The following is a 26,577-nucleotide window of genomic DNA, read 5'->3' on the forward strand; positions in this document are numbered from 1 at the left end:
TGTCTGTCATTTTGACCGGACAGAAAAGGTAAAAAAAAAAAAAAGCAGTGTCTGGTTTGAATGCATGCACAGTTGGCACTTGTTGAGTGGGTTAATGATCAGAGCAGACATAAACTAAACTTTAGGCTACATGCAGAGGTCAATGAAGAGCCCAACTGAGACCCTTGCAGCCTTCACTTGAAGTGCAGATGACAAAATATATTTCACAAAAATTCTTGCAAACATGCAGTTTTTGAAATGATGAAAAGGCCATCAGCAGAAAAGTACCGGTATCAACCAAAGTTCCCACAATTCTTAACCAATTGGGAAGAAACTGTCTGTAAAAGATTACATGGCAAAAAGATCCAATTGTTGTTGGAATAATTCAAATAACACCATAGTGAAAAATCATGATGCAATAGAAAAAAGCATGAAAATTGGCAAAGCCATCCGGATTAATCTTCTTACAACTATTTTTATCTTTCACAAATTTCACTGAACTTCATCCTGTAGTTGTTGAGAAATGTGTTTATGTGATCATAGAGATGATATTCTTCTTTTCATTTTGCAGCCTTAACTTTTGATCTCAACCAATGCTGTATTTGATTCGTTCAGTGTGATCTTTAAAATGAACACAACCAATTTGTTATAGTTTATGATGAATTTAAACTGACAGCTGGAAATTAAGAGAAAAATGAGCTTTGTCTTTAACCAGCACAGTATAGCATCCAAAACACTTGTGACATATACAACCACCTGTCCAGAGGGGAGTTTAGAAACATAAGCTGCCTCAAGCTGGATTTTTTCATTTGTGAAGTTTGTTGAAGTGGTTTAGTGATCAATGGAGTCCATTAAGGTGCCGCTATTGTGGCCAACACACCACAAGGGTTTGAATCAGATCTCCTCGATTGGACAAACGGGTGCTTGGTTTGATGACTTTGTCGGGAAGAAAGACTCAGAAAAGATTAGATAAGATGTTAAAAGAGTGCAAGACAAAATAAGTGTGTTGAATGACAAGCAGCTAAGAGGAAAGAGGCCTGAGCCAATCCCAGGCAGGAGGCCTCCAAAGGGGGTTTGACTGTTTGTCTCCCTGCTGCTGGAGGTACCACGCCCCAGACCACTACACACACACACACACACACACACACACACACACACACACACACACACACACACGCAGGAAGCTGATCTGTCGGGCAGCCAACATGGTTTCCTGTGGTCGAGGCAAGACTACACTCAATCTGCTTGTGTTCTTAAGCCTTCCGTCTTCTCCCCTTTCTCTAAATTAACCGCCTTTCTTTCTTCACTCTCATCCTGTTGTTTGTTCTTTTCTCTATTCCTACTCCTCTTCATCTGATGTTCACTCCTTCTTCCTTTCTCTCTCTCTCTCTCAAGTTTTTCTCTCTCCCACAATTTCATTCATTCTCATCTTTCACTTTGTTTCTTTCCCTCTTCCTCCCGTCTTATCCTTCCATCCCTCACTTCCTCTTCACCACAGAAAACATCCCTCCTCCTGTTATTGTTATTACACAGAGGGAGCGAATGGACCCAAGTCATGCATGTGCGTTGCCTGCCACACCCATAGTCGCCCCTCCTCACATAGACACCCACACCCACTCCCCTCACCACAGTTACTGACCTGAAAACACACACACACACACACACACACACTGCCACTTCTAGAACCCAAAAGACAGGGAGTGACTCTAATAATCATTAGCAGACGTCTAGCATTTCTAACCCTTTAAAAGTTCAACATGGTGATAAAACCTTACATCTTTCTGTATGTCTTTGTTGAAGCTTGTCCACAGTTCCTTTCACACGCACAAAACAATATATACAAACTGCTTCAGGGTGCCAGTAGTTCAGCCAGTATGGTGTAGGGTTGGGATCTCGGGGGTTGCCGATTCGGGTCCCAGTGTGGATCAAATTGTGTAAAATGGTCTGGTTGCTGAAGGATTCCAGTTTACTTACCAGGTGCTGCTGAGGTGCCCTTGAGCAAGCCAACAAACCCCCAACAGTTCAGAAGCGCCCTCTGTGTGCAGCCCTCTCACTCTGACATCTCTACACAAATATATGTGTGAGTAGGATGTCTCTCAATAACAGATTGTAAACACAAATGTCCCCATGGTGATTCATTTGGAAAATTAAATCAAAATTACATTTCACACACCACTGTCCCTTGTGATGATAACCTTCAGACCTGCTCACTAAAAGTCACTTTGGCAAACTGACTTACAGAAAACTGCTTCTATAAATCTTTCTGATCAGCTCAAAACATGTTCCACACTGAAGTAACATTTTGATCAAATTCAATCTGAAGTATTTATATGTTAGGGTTTTAAATCTGTAGGTCCTCCTGGTGGTAACTTTTCTTCCACCACCTCTGTTGGTCATCCAGTCTGTTCTCTGCACCTCCATCACTGTCTGGTTTGGATCTGCAAACAAACTGGACACAGACAGACTGCAACAGAAAATCACGATTGCAGAAAAAAATCATTGGTGTCGACCTGCCCCCCATCCAGGACTGATACCGGTCCAGGGCCAGGAAACAGGCAGGTGTTACAGAGCACTGTACGCCAAAACAACCCGTCATAAGAACAGTTTCTTCCCCCAGGCTGTCACTCTGATGAACGCTAAACAGTCACAGTGTCAGACCTGTCGCTGCGAAATAACTCTGGGACCAAACTGTCACTGTGAAAGTATGTGTACATATACGTATATATTATTTTATTTAAATGATCAAGCTACGCACTTTTAATGTAAATACTGTAAAACTCTACCTCATCATGTTTCCTTCAGCATCTTTGGCACTACTCACCACTCAACTATTATCTTATTTAGTCTTGTACATATTAGTCTTTGCTTATATGTTTATTGTTGATATTTAATGTTATACCTCTGTACATAGAGAGCACAGTTCATCAGAGTTAAGTTCCTTGTGTGTTAAAGCATACCTGGCCAATGTAGCTGATTCTGATTGTAGAGCTCCATGTGTATGTACACACCTACATAAGATGGGGACTAAATCAGAAAGACTAAATTGACATAAACTTTACATGAAGACAATTTTTACAAAGATAACAATTTTGTTTCAAACTCTCTCGATATTTTATTTACTTAAAATAAATTCCAACACTCTAAACTTAAATTTATTTGGTCTTATAGTAATTATTAATTCACTGTAACAACATAACACTCACAAAGACAGCAAAGGGCTAAAAGAAAAACATTTATGATTTCTATCACAAACACATTGCATGTATTGTTATTGTATATTGTAAAGTGTTGGGTGTTCCAAACCCAATATATATTCTTTATATTGGGTTTTGAAGCTGGTGGCCAGCAGCGGCTAGCAGCGGCCCCGGCAGCCAGCGGCCGCAGCAGCCAAAACACAAGACCGGCCTGTCGGCAGCAGCCGTCTCGCCGCTATATTTATATTTTTTCACCATTATCAGCTTTCTCCATAGAGCCTGTTAGCATAGAGCCTGTTAGCATAGCTTCCAAGCAATATGGTGGACGTTAAGTTTTGATTCTGGGAATGAGTTCCCACCCACTGATCTGTGATTGATCTGTAGCTTCAGTGGTCGAAAATATGAGGAATGAGCGTTGTAGTTTCACCCCGCTAACCGCAACAGCTTCCGATGACGCAAAATTAGGATTTTTGCATCATCGGAAGCTCCTTTTCAGACTCAGAAATACAAAGATTCTCAGGGGAAAATGAGGGCGGAATGCAAGACCATTCAAAAATACTACCAGGTTTCTAATGATACAAAGCTCAATGCAAATGGGTGACGTATCCCTTTAAACACTGTTCCTGTGTTTTTTGGAATAATACACATGATTTGGGATTAACACTGAAAACTGAACCTTCAGGTTACATTTGAAATAAACACAAGACACTCGTGCCCTGAATGTTTTTCATGTTTATTATTTGAAGACATTTAAATTTGTATCAAGACTGATCAAATACTCAAACCAGTCATTAATTAATACCAATAAATGTATTCAACCTGAAGCCCCTAACACCAGAATAAGTGTTGATCATTTATCAGGGCTCGGAATCAAGACAATTTATCAGCAGACAAAGAAGAGAACAGTGGCATATATAAACGTTTGTCTGTATTTATGGGACAAACAGATAACTCACTTTCTTCTGTGTTAAGAAAAAAACAGAAACTTATATTCCTTCACTTTGTTTTTGTCCCTAATAATCTGTGTGTCTGATGCCTCAGTTCAGTTGATACTGGCCATACTGTTCCTCCACTTAAAACCAGTCCCATCAGAAGATTATGCTACTGGAAGCAAAGCTTCAAAGATCTTCTCTCTTTTATTGACAAAGATAAGAGGTAAAACCGGCTTGAGGATTAGCCATTAATCCACTTCTCAGTGTGTTTGGGGTCATCTGTGTGTTTGTTTGGAGAGTGCTCATCCTCGCTGTTCATTCACTGTCACAGTTAAACAGGTAACTTTCCCTGAGACAAGGAGGAGCTTTTTTAATAAATGTCTTCAATAGTACAGCCACAAGATTATTTTGACATGCACAACAAACCCAAACAGGCAAATGAAGGGGTCCTTATGCTTCATTCTGCCTCCTCTTGATTGCCTTCCCTCCTGCATCCTTTAGACAAAGACTCCTGATGAGTGATTCACTAATCAGTTTGCTCAGAGACATTTGATTCCTCCGCTAATCTCATCATGTCCTCCCCATCCTCTTAACTTCCTTAAATCTTTTCCTCTAATCCTTCTCTTTTCTTCTCACCTCTCTGGTTCACGGTGGAGTTATGTCCCTGAAGTAGGAGGGCGAGACCACCTGAGAGGAGAGGAGAGGAGAGAAGAGGAGAGGAATGAAACATTATGAAATTGATCGGGTATTGCCCAGTAGATACGTCTGTACACTAAATTTAATACCATTATTTTCTAACTAGCTTCAAATGAAATAATATATGCTTCATCGCTCCAAACAGTGAAAACTGCCTTTACCAGAACGGTGGAATGTGTTTTTGCTGCCACAGGTAACTACTGTGTGAAAGCAGGAGAGAAGAATTTACTTCTCAGAGGGGCCTGGCACCTGCTAATGTTGGCTTAAACAGGTTTTTTAGTAAGAATTAATTTACCATTAGTTGTTCTGACGTATTTACAAGTGATGAATTATACAGAGAAGACTCCTCCACTTGTATAAAATGATCGAGCGTTTACAAATGGTAAAAACACCAATGTGAGCTTCTTCATCAAAACATCAAGGTCCCTCAAACACTTCAGCAGAAACAAGTGAGGAAAAAAGTAAAAAAAAAATATTCTCCATAGAGAACTGTTATTTATGTAATTAACAAATTGAAAGCAAAAATAAACATATACAGGGAAAGTCTGATGCTAGTACCAAACCAGCATTTCGTATATGTCTATACATAAATTGAGGTATTGGAATTGAAGAGGAAAAAACAAGAGTACCAGAAGCTATATTCTGGTGTCACTAGTGTTACCTCGGGGCCAGATGATATCTTCCTCTACTGCCATTAGATCCTCCTCTGGACTGTTTTGGATGACGGCTAGTGTCGTAGGGCCCTTCATCCTGGAAGTCAGCATAAGAGTGAGGATTAGGGGGAAAATGCTGCCTTCCACTGTAGCCTCCTCCTCTGTACCCTCCTCTTTCCCACTGTCCCTCTCTGTTTCCATATTCTCTTCTTTCTCCTGTCATCTCCCCTTGCTCCCTCCATCCTCCTCCATGTTGTTGGCCTCCTGTCATCTCCCCTTGCTCCCTCCATCCTCCTCCATGTTGTCGGCCTCCTGTCATCTCCCCTTGCTCCCTCCATCCTCCTCCATGTTGTCGGCCTCCTGTCATCTCCCCTTGCTCCCTCCATCCTCCTCCATGTTGTCGGCCTCCTGTCATCTCCCCTTGCTCCCTCCAGTTCTTACCACTGCCTGAAGATTGACCTGAACGTGAGAAAGGTGATAGTTAAGTGTCCTTATATTATTCATATTGAGGTGCACTGAGCTATGTATGAAAAGTGTGATGTCATGTGATAAAAAGTGGTCATGGCAAAGCTAATTAAAAATGACAAACAACAAATACCTTTATGGGCCACTTGTACAGTATGCAGCAGAAACAAGATGTGAACAGTACATCATCATATCACAACCCTTTTTGTTTTGTTATTAAATGATTTACACATGTAGGAGTAACATCAGCTTTGATTTGAAGTTGTGTTTGTGTCCACCTGAAACTTTTTTCCGTGCTGCCCTCTGCATCTACAGGGCCGAGCAGGGATTCATGGTTAACAGAGGAAGTAACGATATCATATAGGAATTGAAGGCTTGAGAATGTGGAACAAAAATACAACATTTAAATTAAGTTTTAAGAGACATTAAGAGCCATTGATTGTCTATAACTCTTTCACAGCAGAGAAAGATAAATGTTATTGGTAGTTGATACCTGAAGTTTAACTGGGTTCATACTTCAAAGCGCATTTTTGAATTTTGAAATACAATCAAAGTGCTCTTTTCAACTCTCTCAAACACACACACACACACACACACACACACACACACACACACACACACACACACACACACACACACACACACACACACACACACACATTAAAAGCTTGCCTTTAAAGTTTGCCCACAATTATTTCAAGGCTTCCCACAAAACAGCAAAAGAAAAAACACCATATCTCAGCTGAAATTCTCATTCATCAAGTCTGACAAACTCTGCCGCCTTTGAGTGAAAAATGATTCAGAGAACAGAAAAACATTTTGCTGAGGCTGAATGTTAACAGATCTACTTGTCAGCAGTCATCCAACAACAAACAGCAGCAACCAAGATGTGACATATTTTAGATTCATGGGCGTCTGTGAAGCGTCTCGCTCTGCTATTGTTCATAAACCTTTTTTAAAGATGTATTTTTACTGGAGAGTGGACAGAGTCAGAAATTAGGACGAGAGAGAGAGTGGGGAATGACATGAGGGACACAGGTTGGATTCAAACCCAAGGCCGCTCGTTTCGAGGACTACAGCCTCTGTACATGGGGAGAGTGAACTAACCTCTCGGGCGCAGTCGCCCCTTTACACAAATACAGGAGCAGCTCTGACAGATGTGGCAGATGTTAAGTTACTTACTGAGTACTTGAAATGAAATACCAAGTATAAGTTTAGACCCTTCACAGAGGGTGCTGTGCCTGCTTGACTAAATCAGACCGCTGTTAAATTATAAATCCATTCAGTGAGCGTGAAAGTGTGGAAAACAGGAACATGAAAGCATACCATGTGTCAAACAGGCCACCAGCACCAACACTATTAAAGGTCTATTTTTGTGTTTCTGTTTGTCTTCTGGAAAAGTTTCAGTTTCTCAGTTTGGGATTCAACGCAGAACAATAAAAAAAGGACACATTCAATCAGAGAGTGATGAGAGATGTTTTAAAATATGTTATTTATCTGTCAGCTGTCAGCATGTGTGTACATGTATATGACAAAGTATCAGAGGACAGATAAGAGGAGATGGTCAATCAGGCTGGTTCAAGAAGGGCCCCTCCATTACAAAAAAAGTTTCAAAATCAATCAAAAGCCTATTAAAAGCCATGTGTCGGGGCGTCTGTGGCTGAGTGGTTAGGGCGCATGCCCCATGTACACAGGCAGCGGGCTGCCTGGGTTAAAATCCGACCTGTGGCTCCTTTCCCGCATGTCATTCCCCACTTCATAGTCCTCTCTCTAAATAAAGGAATAATAAGCCCAAAAATAAAGAAAACAAAACATGAATGACCAGCAAAGTTGGAATTTAAATATATTAGCAGTTTAACTTTTAAATGTTAAGAGAAGAAAGTTGTCATTTTAGTGAACACAATGTGACTCTCCTATGTTCAGACTGCTAAATCAAAACTTTTTAATACCATAAGTATTTCTGTGCTCAGTAAAAACAGAAGATTGTGGTTGTTAAAGGTTCAGCCATGCACTGAATAGTTCTGAAGAAGAGGAACATCCACATTCTTTATCAGAGCTCGACTGTGACCCAATCTGAGAGTGAGGTTGTTTTCAAATGATCTCTGACAGAGAAGTGAAGAGACGTGGGAGAGCAGCTACACTGGATTCACTGTTAGAGTGTAATTGTAAGGGCAGGCGGCCAGAGGAGATATTTGCTGAGGAGACTAAACATCAGGCCCGATTCCAAACAAAAACCAAACCAGGCCTTCGACTGTACCACATAGCGCCACCACTACTCTCACGCACACACGCACTCTCTCTTTCTTTCACACACACTCCACATCCCCACAGTTCTGTAGTAATGATTGGTGTCTGCGTCTGGCAGAAATGAAACACTGAGGTATAAAGACTGAACAGCCTTCCATCTATAAAACCAGAAACATCCTCATGAGACCCACAAGGGCAAAAAGCAGACAGTTCGGCGCAATTTCAGAGACTCTGCGCCAACATGGCACGCAGAGAAACAATCCCAAAAGTTTATAAGTCATAGGGTTGAAGAGAAACTACGGGTTCACATTTCATGAGCTGCGACTGAGATGTCTTCTGAGACTGACCAACAAGCAGGACTGTGGACTATAGAGACAAGTCTTGTATCAACAGGGAGCTCATTTTGCCTTAAAGTCTGCAGAATACAGTGGCAAACGGCATCACATAACGACTGTGACATTCATGCAAAACAAACCAATATGTGTGTAAAGGGGGAGATTACATGTGAATATATGTGTAATAAGATAGGGAGGTGACTGGGACAGCTCCACTGTAAATGCAGCAGATCAATAGTAAGAAATAAGAAAAAGAAACAGAGAGAGGATGAAGAAAATAAAAGGATAAAGACTGATTCAGAGGGAAAAGATTGAGGGGAAGGGGAGCGGAATGGGGGGAGGGGGCACAAGAGAGAAGTCTGTAATCAGCTCGTTTTGTTGTCTGTCTTAAAATAGAGCTCTCCCAGCCTATAAACAGAAACCTACTATTACTGGTGCACTGACAAAGCAAGTCTCCGATGCGTGCACATGTGACTGTGAGTGCATGCACACACACAGCTGTATTTGTTACCGCCGCAGCACACATGGAGCTTGTTACAGCACGGCCCTCTGGGTAATGTGGTTCTGCGAGGGGCACCAGAGAACTACAACCACAGACGAATTGTCAGATTAAAATGATGTATTTCAGAGCTGCCGAGTGTTTTTGCCACTGAGATCACTGGAGGCCTTTTGAGTTTTTCTGTTTTCATGCAGTGATTAGAAACATAGACGAGCTCCGAAACATTATCACTGCACTATAGCTTCCAAAATAACACATCAAAAAGAATACAATGTTCCTTCTTTTTTTTCTGTGTAACGTAATTTGAAAGTTGAAGGAACAGATACGCAGAGGGAACAAAAAGAGAAAGAGATGTGATGTACGACTGTGGTAACATGGTATAAATCTTAACCACCATGCCACAAGGGTGCCATAGAAACAACAAAACATTTTTTTAATCAGGTCAAAATGTTTTTCTCTCTCTAACCTTTATTTAACCAGAATGGTTAAAACATATTTTACTGGACATTCTCGAACCAAACAGAGCATATTTATAGGACACGTCATTGTAACTACATTTACAGGCGCCCCACCGAAGGCAGTGCTGATGACTCTGCTTGATTATATACACACAGAATGTTTACATGATATTAAAAAAGATTGATTTACTCTTGCATGTATACAACTTAATTGGCCCAAAGCTGTCCTAGGTGTTCTGCGCATGCGCCACAGTTCCCTAGAACATCAAGACAAAGGTATCCACATGGCAAATGCTCGAGTGAGAACCAAGCATTTTAAGACAGACAAGGAGACAGTCTATGTTGTTTCAGCTGAAGGTATAACAAATACTGAGGAACATGGGTAGAAGGAAAATGCTCAATGGCGAATTGGTGTAGTATATGACTTAATATGTCAACCAGACGAAGGTCCAATAATTACTAGCGGACAGTGAGCATATCGCCCCCTACTTTAGTGGAGTCAGACATACTGTACTTACGTTAATAAATCAACTTGTGCTTTTATACTGGGACAGTAGTTTAATAAAATAGCCTAATCGGGCTATAACCCCAGCTGGACTTACAGATCTCACCTGTTTGTCTCTCTCTGTATCGGGGTCCTGGTGTGGTTTTATGACTTTGCTCAGGTGGTTTGGGTCTGGACTGCAGGACTTTGCTTCGTTTCATGCAGGCTTCTGTGAGTTTTTCTCTCAAGCAGAGAAACACAGACAAACAGGTTGACTGCAGAGAGAGAGAAAATTTTAAAAAATTACGTTGTGTTTTTGTTGTTTCAAGTGGTTGAAACAAATCCAATTGTGTTCGTTTTTCCTTCCTCAAACTCGTTCCCCACGCATACACACATGCAGATTCCCCTTTTGTTTCCCTGTCTGCACTCACATCATTCTCTAGCAGCACAGTTTTCTCCGCAGAGTTGTGTGCCAGCAGGTACTTTGAGTGGAACAGACGTCCATCAAAGCATTGCCAAGGCATCAGGGCAGCGCTGGGCAGTGGGCAGCCGCTGGCATAGTTAGCACCCAGCAGGTTGCCCAGTCCCCGGACGAAGAGAGATCCCAGCTGCAATGCACGGCTGCAGAGGACAGGCAGCTAAGAACAGAGCAAGAAAGAGGGATTTATGTTTGACTGATGTTATATCACAATTATGAATCATCTTCTGTCACAACATGTGTAGTTCAAATCTTCAACTTGCCCTCACTACATGGGACAACAAACTCTTCTAACTCAAGGTTCAAGAAAGCATAAAGCAGATCCTCAAGGATCCTTACACACAGCTGATCACTCCATCCTACATAGAAGGAGACATACAGTAGCTGTTTATTTAGTAACGCTATTATTATTCTTGTATTAGTGAAGATTATTATAGTTCCCCCTGCTGGCTTTTTCTTAGTTTCAAGCCAAACCCCAATATATTCCTAGCAAGCTTTACTCACTACTTATTAGTGCTCAATAACAGATATCTGAACTAAAGAAGTCTTTTGGATGAGAGTGCAAACGTCCTCAAGAACTCCAACTATGCCTAGTTGCATTTTAGGGCCAAACATTGAATTAAATGACACCGTTAATAAATGATGTTGGCTGACATTGGGTTTTCTTCAAAACAGTAAGATTGTTTGAAATGTACTTGAGTGGTAAAAAAAATCAATGTGTCATGGTTTAACTTTTAGTTTTTCTAAATATACAAAATGATGTCCCCCCCAAGGGTCCATAAATGTCCCATCTTATTCATTATTTATACTTATATAATCCTATTTGTAGAAATGTTTCTGAGCAAAGTTTCATTTTTATGCTGACGATACTGTTATGTATACTTCTTCGCCTTCCTTAGCAAGTGCAATTAATAAACTACAAGCAGCCTTTAATGTTGTCCAGAGAAACCTTTGTACATTAAGACTTGTACTTAATGCCAACAAGATGTTCTTCTTAAGGTCTTAGTCAACCATTAAAGATGGTATTCTGAATGTGCCCCAACATATAAATATCTTGGTTTCTGCTAGAGGCAAAGCTGTCTTTAAATCAATATTCTGAATGTCAAACAAAAAAAGTTGCACTTGAGTTTCTCCTAAATCTGTCATTAGCCGTAACCTTTGGTCTCATAGACTCATCATGTACGTTACTCTACAAACTTGTTCTTTGGTAAAAGTGCTTTGAATGTTTTTGCTCCATCTTTGTTTGAGTAACAGGGTCACATTAAGCTTGAGCGTTCAATTAGTTAGGATTATTTTAATATCAGGATGAAGGATCATTGAACCAGTGTACGCACAGGTAACACTGCATATTTTATTGCCTGATGGAGTTCTTGCTTGTTGTTGGTGTGATGTTTTGATCTTTGTGTGAAACTTCTTCTGCTGCTGACTTGGCCAGGACACTTTTTGTAAAATCGATTTTTGTATCTCAATTCCTGGTTAAATAAAGTTTAAATAAAAACATTTTTTATTAACACAATTTACTCATTTAAGCTGCTTTATTTCCCAAAGCCTCACATTTCTTTGCACAAAAGGTCAAATGGTTGAATTCATAATTAATTACATTTCCTGGTAAGTTATCAGGAGTGATGGAATATACCATTAAATCCACAGTTCAATAAATCATTCTATAATAACATGGTTTAAGATAGATATTGTTTTATTTTATTTTTCTATACAGGCTTTACAGTGCAGGTAAAAGCTCAGCGATTAAGGGCGGACAGGTGGAAGATTCTGCTGTTTGCTGACAAAGACGATACAAGTCTGAATAAAAACGAGAAGAAACAAAGACCAGGAGGAGGGGAAAAAAGAAAAGAAGGCGAGGCTAATGAAGAAGCAGAGAGCAAGCTAACAGGCAGATGTTGTATGTGTGTTTGTGTGAGTGTGTGTTTTGCTCTCACCTGTCCTTTGGCAGATAGTACTGGTAACAGTGATTATGTACACACACGCACGCACACGCACACGCACGCACACACGCACACACACACACACACACACACACACACACACACACACACACACACACACACACACACACACACACACACACACACACACACACACACACTAGGAGAGCAGAGAAGAGATAAAGAGCAACAAGACAAGAGAGGAAGGAAAAGAGAAAGTGGTCCAGTGTGAAAGAAGAAGAACATGAGAACGCACAGAGTGTGAGCGAGACAAAGACAGGAACGTGTGTGTGCGTGCGTGTGTGTCCAGCGGGGCGGAGGGTGCTTGGTGTAAATAGCTCCATGTGGTGAGCGTCAGCCAGGACAGAAAGGCGGCTGTCGCCAGCACACTCTCTCTGTTTCACACACAGACACACACACGCCACAATCACAGTCCCTTGAGGAGCAATGTTGCAACAAAACCTTCCCACTACCACTTTACCCTAAACAGACCGACGCACACACACGCACACAAGCAGAATGACTCATTTTCAACCGGTTGAACGTGATCCATTTTTCACACAAATGATTTATGTATCGTCAATTTAGTCATTCTATAAAAATCTTCAATCTTTTTTCATTGGGGTGAGATGTGGGGACATAAAGAGGCTAAATGTACTGTGTTATACTGCTGTTTGTGTATGTACAGGCTGCACACCGATGAAAATACCTACACAATCTGACCTCAGGAAACAGCCTCAGGTTAGTTGATCACTGGGTGTAAATGAATCTACATTCATGTGTTTAGTTAGCGTTTTAGTTCATTCACATACTAGTCACTCACTCGGTGAACTTTCCCCTCCCGTCAACTGTGAACCTCTCCCCGTCAGCAAATTCAAATCAACGCACAGCCATAATTATCGTGTAGGAAACAGATGAGCAGCAGAAATACAAATTACTAGACACAAGTATTGTAATTAAGCACTTAAAATAAATGGGGCTACATCCGACAAGGCAGCAAAAAGCTCAGCCGACTCTCCCATCCTCTGATCTGTGAGAGCTCTTAAGTCATATCAAGCAAGCTAAATGAAGACTGTGTGAGAAGACAGAGGTAACAATGCTCGCTGTGTTGTTGGCAGTGTTAACAGTACAGTAGTGCTTCCAGTGTTGCCACTTCCTTTGGTTTTACTTTCACACAGCAGCAACAATCCTTTGAAACGCTTTGGTGTGTCAAGGTGATCAAAACAATGTTTTTCCCTACAAGCACTGAGTCAAGTTTGGCTCTGATTTCCCTGATTATTTTATTTTTTCATACTGAAAAGAAAAAAAAAATGTATCCAACACCTGCAGTTTTTCCACAACTGTTTTGAAATGGTTTTGTGGTTTGTTTGATTGTTTTTCCTTGAGACTCCACCAGCTGCTTGTTGACATTTCCCTTCCATTTTAATCTTCACTTTCTATTACTGGAAACATTCCCTGAGTTTGTTTTCTGTAAACCACACGGACATTGTCTTCTTGCAACAGGAAACAACAACTTTAGTTTACAGATATCTTTTTCTAGTGGGGGCTATCAAATGAATATTGATGACATTTCTTTTCTATACTATGTGAGGTGTGTGTAAGTATGTGTGTATGTGTATGCATGCGTTTGTAACTGACCTTGATGTTTTTCAGCTCCTGAGAGGATTTTAATCTCAGGCACACCGCCTGACTCAGGTAAGCATCTACGTCCTCTTGAGACAAAGTTTGTACCTGAAAACATTCAGACACGAGCACACATGAACACACAAACATAAACGCATGCACACCAAAAAAACAGGTTTTTATGGCTGACCAATTCAATCACATCCCAGAGTGTCGTGTGTGTGGGTCGTTTTGTTTTGTCTGCTTTCTTTGCAACAACTAAACAGACAAAGAAACAATGCAGAGTGCAGAACCAAGGCTGCCCAGTTGTGTGTACAAAACAAACAAACCCTGAAGCTGTTTAAATAGAAGAGTGACGAGGGAATGTGAATGCAGCAGCGATCAGACAACAACAGCTACTGTTGTCTGTCAGCCTGTCTGGCTGACTTTGATTGTCTGCCCCTCTAACATTCTGTCTGACAAGCTGCTCAGCTGTCTGTCTGTCTGTCTGCTCATACTTCATCCATTTCAATGATTGTCTCTAAGTGTCGATCTATCGCTCCACCAGAAACCAGCTTCTCTCAAGAAGACATGCCGGATGATCAACTGTGTGTGTTTGAACTAGGCACTTTTATATAGAATGAAGTTTCAATACAAGCCCAACCTTCTACAGTGAAGGGTTAACCGGTTCAGTAGAAGCTCCACTTATTATTAATTTGACTCTGTTTTACAACGTAAATTGTGATTATACAGCCACTTCATAAACACCATTCAGATGTTAGCTGAAACTGCAGCTGTCCCGCTCCGTGGTATTTACTCTTTAGTAAACATGTTGGCTTGATTTCAATATAAGACTGACATGAAGAATCAGTAAAGGAGTTCATTGAATGGTTTTTCTTATATGCCAAAATAGTGGAGTGTTTAAAAAGAAAAAGGGTTAATATTAGAAAACACATTTAGAAATAATTTGGGCACGATAGAATGATGTAAGATTAACAACCTCACGTGAATTGCATTGTGGGTAACGCTGGCACAAAGGTTTTGATGGGGACAACAATCTAGTGGTTTTAAAAAAGACAATATCTTGGATTCTGGTGAATTTATTTTAATATTCAAGATTTAAACACTTTGATCATAAACACTCATCATACATCGTTCTCCTCAAATGAGGCACACTTAAAACACACACGCACACTTAAAGCACACACACACACACACATGCACACTTGTTCTTTAAAAGAACAAGACGCATAATAGTTTAAAACAGGAGACATGAAAATAAAACAGCAATTAAGCGGCCCTTTTGACAACATGTGAATTAAAGTGAAATACCCTTGTTGACGGTCTGTTCTGTGTTGTTTGGATTTGGCTTGATGTCAGCTTCTTTCACCCACTGAGTGCCCAGGTAAACCGGGGCATAGAAATCTTTAGATTTAAGCATTAACTCTGAAATATGCAACAAAACATTTGGGATTAACGTCTTGGAATAGAAAAATGATGAGGAAGACATTAAAACTCAATATAAGAACTGATTATTGCCGAGACGGCAAAAAAGGATATCAAGAGTAATTTCTGTTTAACTTCCACAAAATGACGCACTTAGCTTTATCCTTGTGATGGAATGAATTAATCTCTGCTATTTTAAAGCTCAATCAATTGACGTCAAAGACAACATACAAACCATGAGCACAAATCTCTGCTTCTTCGGATACTTTGAACAGCGAGCACAGAGTTGGAGTTTTTCAAAACAAGGCTTTACAACAAGATCACAAACAGCACAAATGTTTATAGTGTAACATTTGCAACCAAAACGAGGAAACAATAGTTGTATGGTGAATTAAGAAATGGCTCTTAAGATATTCAAGCCCCTGGATGCTTATCAGAGCAGTTGTTGACGTAAGAGCTAGAGCTCCAAAGAACAGTGTCTGTGGTTAACCTGGGCACTCAGTGGGTGAAAGAAGCTGACATCAAGCCATAACAAAACAACACAGAACAGACCGTCAACAAGGGATGTTTCACTTTAAATCCCAAGTTGACAAAAGGGCAGAATGACTGTTGTATTATAGGTGTAAATCTCAAATCAAAAGCTTTACACAGGCTTTACAGTGCAGGTAAAAGCTCAGCGATTAATGGCGGACAGGTGGAAGATTCTGCTGTTTGCTGACAAAGACGATACAAGTCTGAATAAAAATGAGAAGAAACAAAGAAAAGAAGGCGAGGCTAATGAAGAAGCAGAGAGCAAGCTAACAGGCAGATGTTGTATGTGTGTTTGTGTGAGTGTGTGTTTTGCTCTCACCTGTCCTTTGGCAGATAGTACTGATAACAGTGATTATGTACACACACACACACACGCACACACACACACACACACATGCGCGCTCACACGCACATGCACACACAGACATGCACACGCACATGCACACACAGACACACACGCGCGCACACACAGACACACAGACACACACACACACACACACACACACACACACAGACACACACACACACACACACACACACACACACACACAGACACACAGACACACACACACACACACACACACACACACACACACACACACACACACACACACACACACACACACACACAGCCCTGCCTGCCACCTGCTTCCAGGCAAACACAGCTTCACCTTCTGAAGACAATAAACCACTGGACTGACACACAAAAGACTGAAGGGGTGCACAAAACACTCACACACACAACCGCACACATGCACATACACACACACACACACACTAGGAGAGCAGAGAAGAGATAAAGAGCAACAAGACAAGAGAGGAAGGAAAAGAGAAAGTGGTCCAGTGTGAAAGAAGAAGAACATGAGAACGCACAGAGTGTGAGCGAGACAAAGACAGGAACGTGTGTGTGCGTGCGTGTGTGTCCAGCGGGGCGGAGGGTGCTTGGTGTAAATAGCTCCATGTGGTGAGCGTCAGCCAGGACAGAAAGGCGGCTGTCGCCAGCACACTCTCTCTGTTTCACACACAGACACACACACGCCACAATCACAGTCCCTTGAGGAGCAATGTTGCAACAAAACCTTCCCACTACCACTTTACCCTAAACAGACCGACGCACACACACGCACACAAGCAGAATGACTCATTTTCAACCGGTTGAACGTGATCCATTTTTCACACAAATGATTTATGTATCGTCAATTTAGTCATTCTATAAAAATCTTCAATCTTTTTTCATTGGGGTGAGATGTGGGGACATAAAGAGGCTAAATGTACTGTGTTATACTGCTGTTTGTGTATGTACAGGCTGCACACCGATGAAAATACCTACACAATCTGACCTCAGGAAACAGCCTCAGGTTAGTTGATCACTGGGTGTAAATGAATCTACATTCATGTGTTTAGTTAGCGTTTTAGTTCATTCACATACTAGTCACTCACTCGGTGAACTTTCCCCTCCCGTCAACTGTGAACCTCTCGCCGTCAGCACACTTAAAAACACACGCACACTTAAAGCACACACACACACACACATGCACACTTGTTCTTTAAAAGAACAAGACGCATAATAGTTTAAAACAGGAGACATGAAAATAAAACAGCAATTAAGCGGCCCTTTTGACAACATGTGAATTAAAGTGAAATACCCTTGTTGACGGTCTGTTCTGTGTTGTTTGGATTTGGCTTGATGTCAGCTTCTTTCACCCACTGAGTGCCCAGGTAAACCGGGGCATAGAAATCTTTAGATTTAAGCATTAACTCTGAAATATGCAACAAAACATTTGGGATTAACGTCTTGGAATAGAAAAATTATGAGGAAGACATTAAAACTCAATATAAGAACTGATTATTGCCGAGACGGCAAAAAAGGATATCAAGAGTAATTTCTGTTTAACTTCCGCAAAATGACGCACTTAGCTTTATCCTTGTGATGGAATGAATTAATCTCTGCTATTTTAAAGCTCAATCAATTGACGTCAAAGACAACATACAAACCATGAGCACAAATCTCTGCTTCTTCGGATACTTTGAACAGCGAGCACAGAGTTGGAGTTTTTCAAAACAAGGCTTTACAACAAGATCACAAACAGCACAAATGTTTATAGTGTAACATTTGCAACCAAAACAAGGAAACAATAGTTGTATGGTGAATTAAGAAATGGCTCTTAAGATATTCAAGCCCCTGGATGCTTATCAGAGCAGTTGTTGACGTAAGAGCTAGAGCTCCAAAGAACAGTGTCTGTGGTTAACCTGGGCACTCAGTGGGTGAAAGAAGCTGACATCAAGCCATAACAAAACAACACAGAACAGACCGTCAACAAGGGATGTTTCACTTTAAATCCCAAGTTGACAAAAGGGCAGAATGACTGTTGTATTATAGGTGTAAATCTCAAATCAAAAGCTGTCTTGTGTGTTTAGTAGTCACTCAGAATATTTGGTCTTTTACTTCTTTTAACCAATCAGCAGGAGTAGCTTTAATGACCATACACTGCATTATCTGGACAGAAATGCCTCAATAAACTGATCATATTGTGCTCAACCATTTCATTCAGCAGCTCAATTCATTTAATTCAGAAATGTAGCCCAGCCGATGGAGATTAAAAATAGTATCTTTCTCTTAAGCTGTCTCAATGTTTTTTAGCAAATGGAACAACCAACAAGACTCAAGAGAAGGGTGTAGATGATGTATTACTAGTCTTATATTAGAGAACATCTATCTACACAATTCATGATATTCATGAGTAAAACTGTGTTAAACATGTTAAACTCTATGGACTGCATGTTCAAATAGTTGATTTGTGTCTTCAGTCTTCCTTTCCGAGAATAGATTATACACAGACTAATATTCTCCACCTATTAAGTGTATAGACTTTTGTTTTGTTATGCTCTCAGTGCATTGATTTGAGTTTGGCCCATGACCTCCGCTTTCTGTCTTGTGTCTGTGCTGTCATTACCAAATGAAAACTATTAAAGAAAGTTGACTTTACCTGGAGGGCAATGTAAGTGACCAGGCAGAGAGCAGCCAGGAGAGAGTCTTCAATCACTCCGTGCAACTCTGAAAACTCCTGGCAGTCAAAAATTGAGAAGAAGGACATCAAGCGGAGTGCAGATACGTCAGGGCCAGTGCCGAACCAAAGTAAGTCCAGACTGGGCTGATCACCTTCACATTCACACAGAAAAGAAGAATTGTTCACAATGTGAATGTGATAAGCACTTAATAAGGTAGCCTGTCGGGTCTGGCTGATTGAAAACGCATACAAAATGGACAGAACTATGACCAACTACATTTCCCAATCTCTCTGCCCACCAACTGGCACAATTACATTCAGTACATTCCATGTAGTAATTTTAAGTTGATCTATTTGTAAGTCCGCCAAAAAGTGGACTTTAAAATGCATGTCCACATAATAGTGCAACTGAAATTGTAAAAGTTGGAATATCACGAAGTCGGACTCACACATCTAGATAATGTGGTTCAGGATCGTTTCACTCTTGCATGTGTACGCCTAGATCAGACCCAAACTGGCCAAGGCGTTCTGCGCACGCTCCTCAGTCTTCGTGCCGGGTTATGACCGGGAAGTCAAAACAGCATAAATGAGCAGCAAAGCAAGTCGTCTGCCTTCAGATATCTCCATAAGTTAGAGGGATAGCGTGCATCAGATTTGTACAAAAAGTTAAGTGTAGAGTACGAACGAAATGTACAGAACTGTAAAGTTTCCATGTTTACACCGTTTGACATACAACCCGTTTTTCTCTTCCTTACTTGTTAACCAGGTCACCTAGAAGAAGTCTGATAGAAAATAGCTGAAACAGGATATATCGTAACCTACTGTAGCGGAGTTGGACATACTTCTATCAATACTGGGAGAAGAACAGTAGTCCAATTAAATGGCCTTATCCAGCTTTAACAGTTAGCTGGACTTAACTGTGCATTGAAATGTACTGATTGAAATCATACTTTGTCTTAATTCTGAGCCAAGGAAAACACAGACCATCATACACAGAAACAAGCAGGCACAATACCTGGGAGACTGATTGGGACAGGATGGACCATGTCAGGATCCTTCAGAGGATTTCCAGGGTATACAAACCATTCCCTGATCACTGGAGGGTCATCACTGCAGCCTGAACAAATGAAAAGCCACAGTTATATTTGGATATTGTTCATATCGCTGTCCTGGGAAGTATTCTTTGCTTTATATGTTCAACCTCATGTGTAAAATGTAGATAAATACATAATGTGATGATTTGCAAGACACTGACACTCCATATTTCATTGAAAAAAGCACAAAGACAACATAACAAGTGTTGAAACTGAGATATGTTATTGTTTGTTGAAAAATGAAATACCCATTTTGAATTTGATGCAACATGCTTGAAAAAATTTGAGACAGGGTCATGTTTACCAAGCTGCTGGTAAACTTTTGCTTTTATCAACAATTTGGAAACATTTTGGAAATTCAGGAGACCAATTCTTGTCATTTAGAAACTGGAATGTTTTACCATTCTTGTTAAACATAGGATTTCAGCTGTTCAATAGTAAAGGGTCTCCTTTTGTCTTACTCCAAACATTTTCGATATGTGACAAGTCAGTACTGCAGGAAGGCCAGTTTATAATCCAGATTTTCTTTCTACCGAGCCATGCTTTTGAATATTTCAAGAATGTGATTTGTCATCGTCCTGCTGAAATAAGCAAGAAAAATATTCTATTTAGCATCATATGTTGGTCCAAAACCTGAATGGTTCAGCATTATTGGAGCCTTTACAAATGTGCACCACTATACTGAAATGTGCACTCTCTTCTTAAACCCAGAGAAGATAGCGTCAAGGATGAACTTCGACTAAAGTAGAAGTTCAGTATATGTTTTTAGTTGTCTACCTTTACATATGCATTTGTATTTTCTGACATGTTACATGTTACTTTTCTGAAAAGTTGTGCTTTCTGACTCTTTGCATGGTGTTAACAGAGTACGTGTTTGTGGGTGACCTCAAAATGTGTGTGTATTGGACAAATCTTTATGTCCTACCATCATGCCCGTGCAGCAGCACCAGCCCATAGATGCGTTGTCTGCAGGGCTTGTAGACGAGGGCGTGAGGCAACAGTTCAGTGTCCTCCTCATCCTCTAGAGTGTTGCTACATTCAATGACTCCCTCGCACACAATACTATAAACCATGAAACCGTCTGCTGCCACATGCTTCTCCCTACAGGCCTTGGGAAACCCAGAAAGAAAAACAAAATATAAACTTTTATTGATTTGTTGCTGTCAAAACATCAGAAAAGGGAATGAAATACAGGGCGCACCTTTAATATTTCTGGACTAACGTGTTTCTCAAATGCAAAGGCAGAGGAAGGTGCAGAGATGTAACCCTGCTGAAGAGCTTCCTGTCCAGGAAGTATATATGAGCTAATTCCCCTCTGCAGCAGTTCTCTGAGAGGAGCCGACAGGTTCAGGGAATGGAGGATAAGCTCAACATCTTCCTCCTCTCTCCTCCACAACAAGCTCACGAAGTGGGATACAGCTAGCACCATTTGCCCCGGAGGAGCATCAGAGTGTGATGCAGGGTTGTTAATCCTAGGAAACAATGACATTGTTGACATTAAGTAACATCATATTATATGAATGGATGCATCCAGTATTCTTGGTCAACAACATTTATCCTGAAGAGGATAGGAAAGACATTTTTATTTAATATTTCTACATTAAAACAAGAAAATAGAGACAACAACCATAAGTGGACTCAAAACACCTGTAAGTTGAAATTGCATTGTTCCTGATGTGCTGCATCTTCTCCTCAGACACCACATCGTTACCTAGGAGACAGGCCAGCAGTGGTAGCTGGTTAACATCCAATCCAACGGTTTGACAGAGCCTCTCTTGGTTGTACAGGACTGTAGTAAGGCTGTGAATCTGCAGCTTTGCCACAGAGAAGTAAGGGGCACTTCAAAAGATATAAATACATGTTCAGTCTGTCAGTTTATGCACGTTTTCCATGACTTTCAAATTATTATTTACTTGGTCGAGTATTAACCGCAGTGCAGCAAAGGTCCAAAAGTATAAAATAAGGTTGCCAATTCAAGAACACCTGTCGTATATGATGAAGTCTGAGTCCTGTCCCAGAATGCCCATACTTTTATGTTGACGAGCATAGCTTGCAATCTCATAGTCAGCTTCCCGCACTGAGCAAAACACCTCCTGACCCAATAACCTGTAAAAAAAAAAAAATTCAAAATTTACATTAGAAAATGAATAAAACCAACTACTGAGCCTCCATCGGATATTAGATGAAACCTCATATAACGTTTAACCCTTCACTGTTAAATATCATACTGCAGTGTAATGGTTATGTACATCAGGACTTGTGCATATCAATACACCTTGTAGATGCTGACCTGAGAGCAAAGTGTGTGAAAGTAGCCAGACCAGAAGGAAGACAAAAGAGCTCTCTACCAGGCTGCTCACCATGGGCCTTCAGGTGACGAAACATTTTTGAAATCTCTCCATTCACTCTGCGTCTCCTTTTCACCTGCGGACACAAGAGTGTGATGTGTACAGGAGGTTGATTAGGTATTTTAAGTACTACACAATTATTAACCTCTATGTTGAAGTTTTTTTGTGCTAGCCAATAAACTGTAACTAAAAAAAGAGGCATATTAACTGGAAACATTTTACGACAACAATGTGTGTTCTACAGTCAAAATGATTCTCTTCCTCACCCACTGCTTTCTTTTCTGCTCTTCCACCACCCCATCAAAAAAGAAGACCAGTCGTATTCCTGCTGAGGTGAAGGCCTCCACCCAGCTCTTAAGCACCTCCATGTACTCCTTCCACTGACCTCCACACACCCAGTCCTTACACGAGTACCAGTGGCGCAGGCATGCCATACCATCCACAACAAGTGTTGGGCCTAAGTGAGAGTGAAAATACACATGTAAAAGAAAGAAAGTCTGCATGCTAAAAGAAACTTTGATAAAGGACAAATTATACAGAAAATATGTCTAGTTTACTTTTTTTACCCAAGATTTAAGCTTGAAGATCATCAGCATGTTTTTAACTAAATCACGCCAAAATACTAATTCAAATGATTAGCCTTGACGATCATTCATTTTACTTTGTCTGTGTTCCTACAGCCCTTCACTTATCGTAGTTTCAGTGTCACTGACTCTAAGTCTGCATTGAATGCTGTAAAGACCAGCAAAATGCACATTGTTACTTTTACCAGCAGGTTATATAAGAGAAACTGAATCATTTCACTGATCTCCCTACACTCTTATCTGCGCTTATAAAAACGTTTTTTTTTTTTACTACGTCAAGATGTTAAATATTTGGGAGTTAAAATGTACATTTATAGTTGTTCTCATCGACCAGAAAAGACACGTGTGTTTTCACACTGATTGCATTATCTTAATAAAGAATTAAAAAAAATATGAATATAGCAGGCGAGTAGTTGAATAACTATATCAGAATCAGAAATACTTTATTAATCCCAGAGGGAAATTCGATCGTTACAGTTTCTCCAAAATATACAATATAGCAGTAGAAATATAGTTGTAAAAATATTAATCGGATAGGAATGTAAGTAAGATATCTATAATAGGTACAAGAAATACTTACACGAACAAGAGTCAGATGGAATATATACACACAGTAAATGTTTATCACAGTGTTATGTAAGTGTTTGTTGTGTTTCACAGTGTTTTGCTTTAGGTTCATCTGTTAACACATACAGTAACTGGTTCAACATCAGTAATAATAACTCCTTCTCTAAGTGAACAAGTAGAGTTGTTCTGTGATGTATCCACTCCTGCACACTGAAATAAACTCAACTGTATGTGTTAGCTGGGGTTGTGAAGCCCTGCTGTATTTTGTCAGCATGTTTTCTGGCCATTTGTTTGAGGTTCACCGTCACACAGGCTCCCGGACAGCAGCGCTCCATAAACGACTGAAGACCTTTGACACCCATTTCTACGAAGAAACAGAGAAACAGAGTGGGAGTGTATTCATTGTGAACTGTGTTTCAATGTGAGATAACAACATGTCTAAAAGCTACCTGATGGTTTACTGATATTTGTACAAAATCGCAAAATCTTTCGCATATTTTCGGTATCAAAAGGGACTGTGTAGGTTATACATCGCTGCAGGACGACATACAAAACGAGATGAGTCATTTAACTCAAATCTTCTGACCTGGATGCTAACAGTTAGCTTAGCTTCTAGTCGAAACAGTCATTTATTCAGGCGTAACCAACTCGTCGTGTATCAACTTCTATCTGCACATGTGCTTGCCCCTGGTATAGTTTCACATAGCACGAACTTACCTTAGACTCTCTGTGTACGCAGCAACACTTGTCAGGTTTTGTTTACATGCGTTCAATGCAATTTACGTCCCGTGATCTTACGCGTGGCGTCATCACGTTGCAAAACAAGGCACACGTGCTGGGCGCAAGGAGCTCACTGAGGCGTCAGTGAAAAAATGTTTTCCCCGTGATGATTAATCCTAAAATAATAGACTCTATGGACCCGAGTGAAATTACTCCCCAAGTCACATATTTGGCTTTTTATTGAGATGAGCACAGTTATATAAAAAAACATCTTGATTTTGAATGATTGAGAATAGACCATTGAGGTTTTTGTGGGCTCAGTCCTCTCATAATAACTCCCCAGGCCAGGATCAGAGGCAGGCTAATTGCTCTCCTGGAGAATAGGGGCTCTATTCTAGAGTCAGAAGCTATTAGGTCTACCTTCTAAACACAAGGCCCCCCCATCCCCTCCACTCTATTGTGTGAGTAGAGCAAGACTAAAAAAGGGACATATGCTGGGTGTCAGTCCAGCTGTCAGCATCTGTCGTTCCTCAGCCAGATGCTCTGTGGGCTGAAAGGACAATCCACCCCTCCCAGTCAACTGATCTCCGAGTTGGGAGGGGCTGTGTTGTAAATCTGCCCCCCACCCCACCCCCCTTCTTGAGTGTAGTTATGACCACTGGACTCATGAAGACCACATCAGTCTTAGAGCAAACTTGATTTGTGTCTCAGTACTCCCAAAAACATGTGGCTTTTATGATCATAATTCAATTTAACGTGTATAGCATCATTGGGAGGATGTTGTTAGATGAAGTGGCTCTGTACCTGTGCAGGTGTTGAATCTGCTGCTTCATCTCTTATTGTCATGGCCCTCCTAAAGTTAAGTTTGCAAGTTCATAACCATTGCCGTAAGGCCTGCAGGGATTTTCTGCAGTTTAGATCCAAGTTGGTAGCTGGAGTATCAAAGTGAATTGCTTCTTTTATTTGCTAAAATAAATAACAACACACAATGTATCACACATAATAAATACAAACCGAACAGAGCCCTAGCAGGAAAAAAAATTGACAAATATTTTAGCATTTGAGAATTGTGTCGAGTTGGAAGAATAGAAAAATATTGCTTACTGTAAAATGTTTTCTTGTAAATGTATTTTTTAGAAATTTTAAGAAATATGGTCTGTATTGTAATTTAATGTTTAAGAAGTTTGTTTTCGTGTTATAGCTTAATGATAATGTAAAGAGATGCTGGGTATGTATTCTGACCCTTGAAGTAGTTATAGAAATAAAATGACCTTATTATCAATGATCAAGATGAGATCTGGTATCTGATCCAGCTCACAAGGTGTATAAACCTGCTTTTTCTCAGGACCAGACACAAAGTTTCTGATTGTTCTTAGAGAAAAATTAGCATTTGCACAAACTTAACATGTTTGTCTCACCCATGAAAATATAAATACCACAAAGCAAACAAACACTGAATGAATTTACTTGCATATATATATATATATATATATATATATATATATATATATATATATATAATCCTAACCCCAGTCAGTGTGTTTTAGTTTGTTGTCTTTTCATCTTGTCAACTTCCTTCTCCTCTTCAATCTCCTCCCCATTTAGGGATTCTCCCCCCTGTTGCATCCCTCCTCCCTTCACCCCACTCCTGACCAAAGCTTGACTCAGGAGAAACAGAGGCAGATGTTCCAGGAGCACACGACTGCCCTCAGCCCTGCCCCCCAACACCTCCCATTTGTACTGGATCAGCAGTTAACCCCCGGAAAGAATTGACCATAGAAGCAGGCACATACACACATACACACACACACACACACACACACACACACACACACACACACACACACACACACACACACAAAGAACACCGCTGCACAAATCTGTACAGGCTCAACAGTTGTCCAACTGAATGAACAGCATACACACACACATTTCTACACACCAAATGCTGACCAAATCCCCTCAGTGTCCCTGATAGTAGCCACCCCGGGGTCAGGCCTGGTGTCAGCGTCCAGGGCCTGGGGTCTCTGTGGGCAGCTGGCCTGGCTAATCCTGCTGCTCGAGGCCACTGGTTCTCAAACCTAATGCCCAGGACCCCTGGGGAACCACAGGCCAGGATCTCATGGAGCAGGGAGAGTGTGATTTGTTTGTTTAAAGTTCATTAAAGATTAGCTATAGAATGTCATGGTGAAGCAATACTTTAACTGTGACAATTTATGAGAATAAAATAAAAAGCACTTATCTAAACACCAAAATATTATATAACGGTTGATGAGCGGAGCACACTTTTGAAGGAAGAGACAACTCATGAATG

The 26,577-nt window shown here is 40.6% G+C and overlaps 1 protein-coding gene across 3 annotated transcripts; it reads right to left on the bottom strand.

Annotated features, from left to right (window-relative positions):
- Positions 1-3,890: 3,890 nt before the first annotated feature.
- fam120b (family with sequence similarity 120 member B) lies at positions 3,891-24,355 on the bottom strand. 3 transcript variants are annotated; one of them, XM_061040067.1, is made up of 15 exons: positions 24,261-24,355; positions 23,770-23,907; positions 22,659-22,849; positions 22,335-22,468; positions 22,028-22,150; positions 21,692-21,883; positions 21,246-21,516; positions 20,970-21,153; positions 19,966-20,067; positions 18,930-19,102; positions 14,002-14,094; positions 10,374-10,580; positions 10,070-10,217; positions 5,463-5,913; positions 3,891-4,792 (listed from the first exon to the last, which is right to left on the bottom strand). In XM_061040067.1, exons 2-15 carry the CDS (start codon positions 23,903-23,905, stop codon positions 4,762-4,764), a joined length of 2,436 nt encoding a protein of 811 aa, XP_060896050.1. In that variant the 5' UTR covers positions 23,906-23,907; positions 24,261-24,355; the 3' UTR covers positions 3,891-4,761. The 3 variants fall into 3 exon arrangements, with proteins under 3 accessions (XP_060896050.1, XP_060896041.1, XP_060896059.1); XM_061040058.1 differs by having other exon boundaries at positions 10,061-10,217; XM_061040076.1 differs by lacking the exon at positions 14,002-14,094 and having other exon boundaries at positions 10,061-10,217.
- Positions 24,356-26,577: the final 2,222 nt, after the last annotated feature.

The sequence above is a fragment of the Labrus mixtus genome, chromosome 1 (genome assembly GCF_963584025.1).
Source record: "Labrus mixtus chromosome 1, fLabMix1.1, whole genome shotgun sequence".
Classification (NCBI taxonomy): domain Eukaryota; kingdom Metazoa; phylum Chordata; class Actinopteri; order Labriformes; family Labridae; genus Labrus; species Labrus mixtus.

Excerpts from the sequence above, each read along its gene's own strand:
- fam120b (XM_061040058.1), bottom strand. The coding sequence starts at position 23,905 with ATGGGTGTCAAAGGTCTTCAGTCGTTTATGGAGCGCTGCTGTCCGGGA. Across the intron at positions 22,850-23,769 it reads AACCCCAGCTAACACATACA|GCCCAACACTTGTTGTGGAT; the intron begins GTTGAGTTTATT and ends ACTCTCACTTAG. Across the intron at positions 22,151-22,334 it reads TTCACACACTTTGCTCTCAG|GTTATTGGGTCAGGAGGTGT; the intron begins GTCAGCATCTAC and ends TTTTTTTTACAG.